Raw genomic sequence first — 12,099 nt, forward strand, 5'->3', positions numbered from 1 at the left:
CAGTGAAGGTGATGATCTCTGTCAATTCTACAGAATATTTGAAACAGTTTCACATTTTGCCTATACCCAATTGCACAATGTGTCTGGATTGAAATCAGCAGGTTCTTTAGATGATAAATCTAGAAGAAAGAATTCATTTGCTTATGATGTGAAGAGCCTAACAACAAACAATCCAGCCACTCTGCTTTACTTTTAGTATTACAATTATTATCAGTATTACATCTGGCAGTCACCCAAGCCTGGGTCTCCAGTGAACAGAACATATGGGTAGGGTTGTTATTATTATTATTAGCCATATGGTACAAGGAAGCTTGAGGCTTATGCTGCACCAGCCAAAAAAAAAATTCTGAATTACCCTGAGAGAGAGAAAACAAGAGTCAGAAGTAGAAAGGAATCACCAAGGAAGAGAAGAATGATGATATCCAGCTCAGGACCCTGGGTGTGCCAAGCCCATACTCACCAGATGTGAGCCCCTGGGGTTGGTCAGCTCTGGGCTCTCTCTTTTTTCCAAAACAGTCTGTAACACAATGGTCATAATCACCGTCCTCTCCACACTGGGTGGAAAGGGCAAGGTTTTCCTCCTGAAAACTTGGGTTTTTCATCCAGCAAAACAAATCTACCCAGAGCACAAAAGTTCTGGAGTAAATTTGTTTAGGCAGATGAGTTGGTTATCTGGCAGTCCTAATGTTGCAATTTTTTTTTTTTTCCTCAAAACATCTATTGCTATTTCCAATCTGTGTACCTTTCTCTCAAGTCTGTTAAGAAGTCAGAGTGGACCCTGTCCAAAAGAGTGAGTGGCAGAGATAGGCTGACATGGGATCTATCAGATATTTAATGGCACTGTTTTTTTTTTATTTTTTTGTAACAAATAAAGTCCCTTTCATTCTTTAAGAACAGATTTTTCTTCTATTGTCCCATTTTTCCCTAATGTGCTATCTTTGCTACTTCACATCTAGTCAGTCGCCTGAGAATAAATATATCCTCAAATCAAATGTGTTTTCATTAGCTTCATATCTAATGTGGATTCTATAGGAACCAAGATATTAAACTGATTTTTGGAAACAGGTCTAGAAGCTTGCTGGCCTTTGCCACAAGTTGTCCTAGAAGGCAGTTTAATATCAGAAACCTGTGCATTTTTGATTATGAAAAATGTTTAGTCTGAGCTGATGGGCAGCAGGAGAGCACTGCAGTATATATTTTTTTAAATTGGATTGTAAAAATATCCAGTATGTATATGAAAGCTGTTGTTGTAGTAAGGTTTTAGGAACATTAGCATCTAAGGCCATATAATAATAATATTAAATTCCATTTACTAGCTCTTGGTCACGAGTTCCTACAATACATAGAGGTAACAGATATCAACAGGCCAGTGGTTGCAGGTTTGTCCAAGTGGCATTCTGGACAAAGTGACAGGCCAGCATGTCAAGCTGTATACCATCTATACTGTACAGAAATATACTGACAATGCTGAGCATGCCCCTGGACAGCTTCTGAAACAGCTATAGGGGCTCACAGTAAAGTATAAAGAAATATACATTTAGACTATAATACCTCTAATAGGAAGACAAAAGTTATTGACACATAGTAAAATTATGTACATACAATTGGCGTGACTTGGCTATCACTAAATTCTCAATATGTACACGTGGCTAATGCAAAACACTGCAGTTCATGACTACATAAAGACTGGAGTTACCTGATATGTGGAAGGTATATGATCACACTGACATCTAAACTATAAAGTCAGGGTGAAAAGAGCAGAAAGATGTAACATGGTTATTTTTAGTTCGGTTGAGATTCCTTAGTTCAGCTGCTTGTGACAGGAGAGTTTTTTTTGGGGCTATTAGGACAGGGTCTAAATTCAATCCATTAATAAAGAACAGTGTTGAATGGAAAGTGCTTTTCAATTAAACGGAGTTGGGTTAGTAGAGAGGGCCAGTGTTGGTTTGGATCTTGCCGCTTTCCTAGGGATTCTTCAAGCAATGACCCCAAATTTCTGGGCAATCGATGTCAGAATTGTACAGTTTTGCAAAGAAAGATAGGTTGTTGTACCAGATTAAAAGTGAAAAATTAGAGTAGTTTAGACAGTCAACCATGAAAGACCGAGAGGAGACAGGTTCGTAGCTTGACTTGAAGAAAGTCCATTTCAGAAACCAGTATTCAAGAGAAAAGATCTTTTTGAAATTTGCGTTGACCACTCTGGCCCACACAGGGGAAGCATAAAGAATTTTTGGCTTGATTTTGGAGAAGAATTGGATTATAATATAGGCAGAATGGATATGTTAAAGGTTTTGTTTTGCCAGCCAAATGGCTCTTGTGAGTTTTTTGGACAGGTAGTTTAGATGAGTAGAGAAATTGAATTTGAAATCAGAAAATTCCCAGATCCTTATAGTCTGACATAATAGGATTTGTTTGCACATGCAGCGAGGCGGTTATTGGAAAGATGCTCTTTTTAAGTGAAATTTGAAGGTGATTGGATTTTGAGAGATTGAAATATTTGAGGTACAAGTGAATTCTTTGAGGGTGTTACAGATCAGCTCTTCAGTGCAGGTAGCTGATTGACTCAAATCCGAGGTGGCAATGATTTTAATATCATCTGCATAAGACATTACATGCTTATGGGTCGGGAAGAACAGCTGGAGGATTGCAGAAAACATTATTGCCAATAGTATACCACCCTGGGGGATTCCAGATGAGCAAATGGCACGATAGGATTTGTTTTTGAAATTTGCTATAAGGACCCTTTCTTTGAGGACATTGGCAAAGAGATTTAGTAGACTACCATTGATGAGGTAAAACCGTTCAAGGAGATTCAGGAGAGAGTATATTGAGACCGCATCGAATGCAGAGCTGATGTATGTGTAAATTATTTCAATTTGATTTTTAGAATTCGGGGCCTTCAGAATTATTTGGTTTGTTGTGAGAAGATTGGTCAATGTGAATCTACCGATAATTCCATAGCGAATTTGATTATGATATATTGGGAAGAGTTGCTTCCTAATTGTTGGTAGCATAGATCTTTCTAGGAGTTTTAGTACAGAGGATGAGATTGATATTGGTCTGATGCCTTTCTTGCTTTTAATGTTTTTGCATTTTGGTAGTGGAAAAATTTTGTAGTGAGCCCATTTGGAGGGAAAAAAGTTACTATTTATGGCCTGATTGAAAAAAAAAAGATGAAAGTCTAAAATGTAGATACTAGCAATTTTGATCATGAAGATTGGTACATTGTTGTGTCCCGTGGTACCTTTAGAAGGGAGATTTTTAATCGCAGCTTTCGTCACCTCTTTCGAGATAGAAATACTGCTTAATTTGTTGATAGCATACATTCTTTAAGTTCTGGGCGAGGATTTGTTTTGTTGAAGCAAGTTATGTGTTCCAACCAGCAGTTGCAATCAAAATCTGACAATAATGGGTGGAAATTTTTCGGATATATTGTAGAGTTTTTCTTGATCCTATTAGATGCGAATTGTTGGATTTCTTTTCTCTTTAGTTTGTTAACATTATTACAATGAACTAAGAAATTTAGATAGTCGTTTTTCCAAGTTAGAATTTTTTAAAATTCCTGAAAGCCTTTTATTTTAATTTGAAAAGGGACTCAAGTTGTGGTGTACACCAAACATGAGTTGAAAGGAGCAATGATTTTTGATGCCGCAATTTTTGAGATTGAGGCCAACCAAGTCGAGAAGAAAGTATATGACAATTCTGTAGGACAGTTGACCAAATTGTCCCAGGGGTACAGGCTTAGGAGCTCCAGACAGATATCCTGTTTTAAGTGTTTGAGGTTAAATTATCTGTTTTTGTAGACTGGGTTCTTATCAGACTGGGATGGAATGTTGAAGGACAGTTGATTTGAAATTGGATCATGGTCGGATTCAAATGCGATTGAGAGCGGGAGTTCGGAAGACATAGCAGTGTTAGAGAAGATTTAGTCGAGTGTGTTGATAGGCAATGAAATTAAAGGCTCTAAACCTAAGCTTTCAATCTGTAACGTTACAAATTTTGATAGATCATTAGATGGCAGAGGTAAATTGTTCAAGGTTTAGGCCTAAATGGATGTCAGATGAACTTATGAGACGTGGCAGAGAAGAAAAATGCATGGGATACGTATAAATTAATGGGTGACATGGAATCTACGATAGATATAAGCTGGTCTGTAACCAAGTCACAAAGGAGGTTAGGCAAGCAAAGGCAGATTATGAGAAATCTTTGGTAAAGAAAGCAAAGAGTTCTTTACCTATGTAAACTCTAAAAGGAAGGGGATAAATCAGATTGGTCCACTGGATATCGATGGTTCAACTGTTGATGATCCTGCTCAGGTGGCTAGCAAACTAAATGAGTATTCTTCATTTACATTCACACATGAGTTATTCAGGGAGGGGAATGCCAGAGGTGAACTAAACTCTACCAGTGAGCTGGATGATTTTGTAATAACTGAGAGTAAACTGGAGGAGAAATTGTTGAAGATAAACATAAGAAAGGCAACTGGGATGGATGAGATCTATCCAGTTATATTAAAGGAGGCAGCAAAGGAAGTAAGAAAACCCTTAGCCGTAATTATGAGAGCTTCCTTGGACTCAGGGGAGGTACCCATGGACTGGAGATGTGCAAATGTGGTCCCAATTCACAAAGGAGGATCAAAGGGTGACAAAAGTAATTATAGACCTGTTAGTTTAACTTCTGTTCCGGGGAAATTAATGAAGGCACTGGTTAAAGAAGCACTGCAGGATCATCTAGACAAGACTTCAGTTATAGACCAGACACAGCATAGGTTTGTTAAGGGGAAGTCTTGTTTGACCAATTTGATTGGATACTATGATGTGGTCACAAAGCACCTGGATGCAGGGAATAACTTTGATATCATATATTTGGATCTTAGAAAGGCTTTTGATACTGTTGCACATGGAAGACTGCTGCACAAATTGGAGCAGTGTGGCATTGGAGGCAAATTGCTGCTATGGATAAAAGGATGGTTGAGTGGGAGAAGACAGAAAGTGGTAATCAATGGACGCTGCTCATCATGGACTAATGTTGTTAGTGGAGTCCCTCAGGGTTCAGTGTTGGGTCCATTGTTTTCTGTATTTATTAATGATATTGATGATGGTATATCAGGCTTAATATCCAAGTTTGCAGGTGATACAAAGGTTGGCAGAGTTGTTAATGGCACTAACGACAGTATTCTGCTGCAACAGGATCTAGAAAAGTTGAAATGAGATGAGAGGTGGCAAATGAAGTTTAACATTGACAAATGTAAAATGCTACATATGGGAAGCAGTAACCCGCAGAGTAATGTATCAACTCTGTGGTACTACACCAACAGTGGCCAAGAATGAAAAGGACCTGGGGGTAATTGTGCAGGCAAATATGAAGTTTTCTGAGCAGTGCAGATGGTCTGCAAGAGTAGCTCATGGTGCCTTTTCAATGATATACAGGAATTTTTCTAATGGGATAGGGAGGTGATTATCCTCTTATATAAGGCGATGATCAGGCCACACCTTGAGTACTGTATACAGGTCTGGAGGCCACATTTTAAAAAGGATGTGGAGTGTTGGAACGAGTACAGAGAAGGGCAACAAGATTAGTGAATGGAACAAAGGGTTGCTCTTACAAAGAAAGGCTTAAGTTTTGCAGATTACAGTGTTTGGAGACTAGGCACCTGTGAGGTGATCTGCTGTTTTGTAAATTGCATGTGTTCTGAGGGTGAATTTTCCTAGACTGAAAACCTGCATTTCAGGGAGGAAAAAACCATGCTACCCTCACCTGAAACCAACTAACTCAGCCATATTGTGAAAAAGGGCCATAAAAATTCCTGTCATCGATATAACTTGAACTCAGATCTTTTCCATGCAGTGGGGGAGGTTTGTTGTTTGGTTTTTAGGAGCATTAGCAACTAAGGCCGTATTGCTCCGGGATATGCGGTGGTCATTCCCTGACCTTTCCGCATCCTTCATATTTGGTGGCGACGGGCTCGAACCCCGGTCTAATCAAGAAGCGTGTGCTATGCACTGCTGCTCCTTCCCACCTGGCTACGGAGGCGCCTAGTGGGGGAGGACGGCAATCCTACCAAGAGGGCATATGAAAGCTAGCACAATGTATATAATCACTGTTGTTGTTGTTTTGTTTTGTTTTTAACACTGTGGCCGAGTTAGCTGGTGAACACCTCAGGGGCTCATATCTGGTGAGTATGGATTTGGCACACCCAGGGTTCTGAGCTGGATATTATCATCCTTCTCTTTCTTGGTGATTCCTTTCTACTTCTCTCTCTCTCTCTCTCTCTCTCTCTCTCTCTCTCTCTCTCTCTCTCTCTCTCTCTCTCTCTCTCTCTCTCTCGGGGTAACTCAGGATTTTTTTTTTTTTTTTTTTTTTGGCTGGTGCAGCATAAGCCTCAGGCTTCCTTGCACCATATGGTTAATAATAATAACATTTTTCCTGCTATTTCTGATTTTAATTCCTTCGAATTAGGTACACTTATCGTTAATTATATACGGTGTCCATTCGCAATGTAATGACGTTCAGTGGCCTTAGTTATCTCAACGATGATCAAAAATGAACTGCATGCAATATCGATAACTTATCCGCCAACCTAATCCAATGACTGGGTATAATGGGCAGGTGTAATTCTTTTCGAATTTCGTTCCTCTCTTTGTGGGATGAAAAACTCAAAAAATGATGGGTGTAGATACATTAGAAGAATGTTTAAAATATTGCTGCAGTACCAGAAATTTCAAACGATGAAGAATAAGATAAATATGGTAAATTATAAATAATTAATTTTTCAACTGAACAATAAATGCTAAAATATTTATTTTATAATTACGAACTAATGACAAATGTATAAAATATGCAAAACATAGCAGAGACAACTAACCCCACCCGATCGTTTCAGTAGAGATAGAAGCAAAGTTGAAAAAGAACTTTTTGATTAAACAAGTTTTGCAGAATTCGCGTTTATGCATTTTTCAGGCAAATTAAAATATATATATATTTTTTCAGAAATTTTGTTAATAAAGTTACTTTTATATTATATATGTAAAAATTTGCAATTTTTATCTGGCGGTTTTGTGCACTCATTTCGATGTTGTTACATAGGCTGTTATGTTTCGTAGCCGTTGGCTCCTTTTAACTGAAATGGTAATCTTTGGCATCAGGACAATGAAAACTGTAATGCGTTGTTGAAAATCTAATTGATAGATTTTCAAAAAGTGTGCATAATTCATGCTCGTATGAAAATAACTATTGTGAATATGTAATTATTGAATCGTAAATCATTTTGTGTTGTATGGAACTGTTTGCTTCTCTTTTAAATTTAATATTTAATACCTAATGATAATTAACAGGTCTGACATTTTTGGGTGTGGACATATGGCTGAAGATATATTACATACTACCCAATTTAGTGACCTCCCGGAGGAGTTACAGTTGAAGATATTTTCTTATTTACAACCTAGAGAACTTTGCTGTCATGTTGCGCCCGTATGTAAAGCGTGGTATAGGATGTCACTAGATCCATATCTTTGGCAAGTTGTAACATTAAAAGTGAAAAATGAAAAAGAAATAAAAATATATTGCAATATACTAGAACGATCCACTCTGTTAAAAGCTCTAACGTTACGTGGGTCATCTACATCCTTGAAGGAAATTGCACTGTGTTCATCATCTTTCCCACATCTTAAACAAATTGATCTGGGTTTTTGTTGTGAAGTGGATTCATTTGTTATATCAACATTTGTTTCAAACTGTCCCAAGATAGAGTATGTAGATGCTGAGGGTTGTCCAGGTATAACTTGTGAAGCAGTAGCTGCAATTGTTAAGTTGAAACATTTGAAATATTTAAACTTATCGCACTGTACATTTTTAGATGATGTTGCTGTGTTTGAAATTGCTCATAACTGCCATGAACTGCGGTACTTGAATATTGATGGAATTACACGGATAACAGACAGGTAACTCAAGTTAGTAGCTGTCTCATTTTTTATAAGAAAAGGGATGATCGAATTGAACGTCTTGTGATTATTTTTTGGACTGTTTAAACTTAGTCGGTAGCCTGTGTGGAATTGCCCATATCAGTGTAGTGAAATAATACAGGAAAACCTCATTAATTTGAAGACAAAAGAGACAAAAAGCTTGACTAAAAATTAAATAAATTTGAATAATCAGATATATTATGTGGCAAAATTTTATATGCAATCACTATAGAGCCTTCTGCAATTTTTCATTTTCTACCTTCAGTTTTTACTATATTTGTCAAACTTTTAATTGGGAAACCAATGATATAGCTATTTGTAATTAAAATTTCTTCCTGTTTTGATTTGGGCATCTTACCTTAAAAATCCGATTAAAGGGCTATTATTATTAGATGTTATCCCCAATTTTGTACTTTTTTTTAGTTGATATGTTAATGAGACACAAACTATTCATTTTAAAGAGGTTTACACCTGATGTTTGAATACTCTTTTGTACTTCCTCTTCAGAAAACTTCTAACACTAAGGAAAATATAGATTGGCACCCTGTAGCTATCTCTGCTTCTATTTTAAAGCTTTTCCAACATGCCCTTCACCTTCACTTTCTATTCAGATTTTGATTTCCCAGTTACTAATATATACTATGGTTACAAACTTTTAGAAATATGGTTTGATAGTCTTTCTAATAAATATCATTAACACCACAATTGCCATCCACAATTGCTTGTTTAATAAAAAAAACTGCTTTTAAAATTGATCAACAGACACATTCAGAAACAGTGAAGTAGCAAACCCTTATGAGCTCTACTGCAAAATTCAGTTTGGGGCTCCAAATCAACAACAATTGATTTTATATCAACATATATATATATATATATATTTTTTTTTTTTTTGTCCTCTCCTTTTTCCCATTATATGGGTTCAGCGTTTTTATTGTTTTGGCATGCAATTTTTACGGCCGGATGCCCTTCCTGACGCCAACCCTCACCCTTTATCCGGGCTGGGAATATGCGGTGGTCATTCCCTGACCTGCCGCATCCTCCATATTTGGTGGGTATGGGCTCGAAACCCGGTCTATTCAAGAAGCGTGTGCTATGCACTACTGCTCCTGCCCACCTGGCTACAGAAGCGCCTGAATTTGTGTATTTAATACTATGTAACTATGGTGTGGTTCTTTATAATATATGAAAAACCGGAATGTGGCTCTCATTGACTTCATGCGTGCCCACCCCTGCATTATATGATTAATATTTTTTTTATATGTGATGGTGATGACAATGATTCATTAATGATGATTATTTCTGTTTTTATTGTAGTATTTTAATAGTATTGTATGGAACGTTAATCTCTATTCTCCTTTAACATTATTAATTGCTTTTTTTTTTTTTTTTTTGATGTTTTAATATTTGTAGTGTTGTAATATTAGTGTTATTAAGATTAATTGTCTGTAAAGGAAGAAATTATCGTACTAGAGTACACCTTTCTCTTTTCATTGCATGGGAGAAGAAAGGAAGAAGACTTCCCCTCATCCTTTCTTCTGGCTGGCGCAGTGAGGGGTGTCATAATGGAGTTTTCATTTATGCCTTTTTTAATTGTTTCTAACCCCCCCCCCCCTTACGTATTTCTTATTACAAAATTAAACTTATTTTAGTACTCCACTATTCCTTTGTTATGCCCATTAAGGATTTCTACAGAATCTTTTACTTGTAATATTCAATTATCAACTCCATTATAACGAAGTATAGTAGTACATAAAACTCTCACAAAGTTCTACTGAGCTCTTTCTTAAAATAACCTATATTATAAACAGAGAAGCCTTACGCTACTAGCTTGGACATAAATTACATGCCTTTAGTGGTATTCATACATGTGGATATCAGCAGTAGGGCCAAATATGGAAATGCGCTTGGTACTTCAGGTAGTCACCGGACACTGATTGAGAGATGGGGGGACATTGTGATCATTCCTTTTCCATCACGTGCCGTCCAGGTGCATGAGATGAGCACTGGAGAGTCCAATCATATCTGAAATTTATGTAAATGATGGAGGATCTTCTCCCTATAAAAACTGCTCCTTGGAGACCCAGCAAAGGTTCATTAGGGTAGAATAGAGTTGAATAGAGCCGAGAGAGGAGAGTGTCGGGAGGTGTCATTGAAGCAGCTTTTGACCATAGTGCACAAAAAATGTCGTGATAGTATTTCTTTTGTGATATGGTGTCTGTGTCGTCGCCAGGGAGAAGGCCACTGCCCAGTTTCTCCAGATGAAGGTACCCATGAGAGGACAGCAAGAGAGGAGAATGGGGTAAATGAGAATCCCTTTTCATAAGAGTGAAAGGATTGTGAGGAAATAACTGAATAGAAAATGTTTGTGTTAATTCTTACCCATAAGGAACGATGATTTCTTCCTAAGAATATATATTTCTTCTTAATGTTATGCCTAGTATATCTTGTGTTTTTTTTAGTATTCTGATAACTTAATAGATACGGCTAATAAATTGATATTTCCAATAACGCATTTTCAATGTAAAGCAATGACAATGGCTATTTATTTGAAATTACTATAATATGGGCTCAAACGAATGACCACTATGACTAATTATTATGCTGACTTAATCTCATAAATGTAGCATACATTATATTAGAATGTTCATGTCTTTAATCTTTTTAATCTTCTTGTATGGAAGGTGTGATGTATGTTTGTTTATTAATTTGTTAGATTTTATATCAACATATACATATATAAAATCAACAACAGTTGATTTTATTGGTTTGCTGTAGTGTTGGGACATTGGATCTCCTTTGGGAACCCTGGTGCATGCACTAATTGTTTACTACGTGTTCTATACCACTATTCAGAGTTATTTCAGCAGGAATATCAAAAGGTGGGACCCTTTCAGTGCTGTTTCTTTTCTTCTCCCCCCACTTCAATTACTTCTTCAGAAAATTAAAGTAGTCCCTCATACAGGATGATTCACTCACAGGAGGCCCTGAATTAATAATTATAAACCGCACAAAGATTTACTGATGAAAAAGAAACTTGGTGAGCATGCACCTTGGTAGATGTGGAGATGATTGGGCCATAGATATTACCTTATAGATTATTTTAAAATCAGATCCAGCTTTATTTGATAATCTTTATATGTTCTTCCTCACCTTAGAATAGATGTAAATATGACAAAACACGGTACTTGTGTCCATTGCCACTCTAGCAGTCTAACCATCATCAGCATTAAACTTATGTACAACCTACTTACTTACCTATCTGTTGTTGTTCCAGCTTCTTGCTGGATTGATAAGGAAATCTTCCCCCCCCCCCCTCTCTCTCTCTCTCTCTCTCTCTCTCTCTCTCTCTCTCTCTCCCCCCAACTCCTCAGTTAATGCCTCTTCTCTCCATGCCACTCTTCACCTCTTCTTGCCATCTTCTAGGCCTTCCTATTGGTCGTAAACCTTCCATTTTAATTTCTAACATCCTCTTTAGTAGTCTGTCCCTCTCAATCTTTTGTTGTAATAATTCTTCCACTTGCTCCTGAATGATCACATTTCTTACTCTAGCTCTCCTGGTCTTTCCACACCCTCCTCTCATAGACTTCATTTCTATTACTTGCAGTCTGATAGTATCCTCCCGGATTATCTGTGATTCCAATCCATAGGTTACTAATAGTACATAATAAGCTCTAGAGAATACCATCTTGCACTTTTCAGGTACCTCCTTTTTCCAAACTATATCTTTTACACAGTTATAAAACATTCTTCCTTGGTCTGCTCTTCTTAATGTGGCCTTCTCAATCCTTGCCTTCTTTATCTACTACAAAAGATAAATATACTTATGAATAAATGTAAACATAAATATATATACATGGCAGGAAGGTAACTAACTTAATTATAAGGAGAATGATAAACAAGTATCAACAACACTCCATGTTCCCAAATGTTGTAGCCGGCATGGCAGGATAATATTAGTAATGTTTCTTTTCTGTTTGTCAACAGCTTTTTTGTTTATAAGCAGACCTTTAAAGGAAAACACTACTGGTACTGGTACTGGGTCTGAAAACTGAAGTAGCCAAAGTCCTTTTGAGATAATTCTGTCTCCAAAAGAAACTTTATTTCATCCAAGGCCTAATAAGATATGTGATATATTGCT

General features: G+C 37.0%; 1 protein-coding gene and 1 pseudogene across 1 annotated transcript in view; both read left to right on the plus strand.

Annotated features, from left to right (window-relative positions):
* The first annotated feature begins 976 nt into the window (after window positions 1–976).
* LOC150090717 (U2 spliceosomal RNA) lies at window positions 977–1,121 on the plus strand (annotated as a pseudogene).
* A 6,079-nt stretch (window positions 1,122–7,200) lies between these two features.
* Window positions 7,201–12,099, plus strand: part of LOC150090718 (S-phase kinase-associated protein 2-like) — a 57,712-nt gene continuing 52,813 nt past the window's right edge. Inside the window, exon 1 of the mRNA XM_090379633.1 lies at window positions 7,201–7,940. Coding sequence (XP_090235759.1) covers window positions 7,321–7,940 — 620 coding nt within the window. The 5' untranslated portion in view covers window positions 7,201–7,320. The remainder of the gene's footprint in view (window positions 7,941–12,099) is intronic.

The sequence above is a fragment of the Mastigoproctus giganteus genome, chromosome 1 (genome assembly GCF_048544385.1).
Source record: "Mastigoproctus giganteus isolate SK-2022 chromosome 1, ASM4854438v1, whole genome shotgun sequence".
Classification (NCBI taxonomy): domain Eukaryota; kingdom Metazoa; phylum Arthropoda; class Arachnida; order Uropygi; family Thelyphonidae; genus Mastigoproctus; species Mastigoproctus giganteus.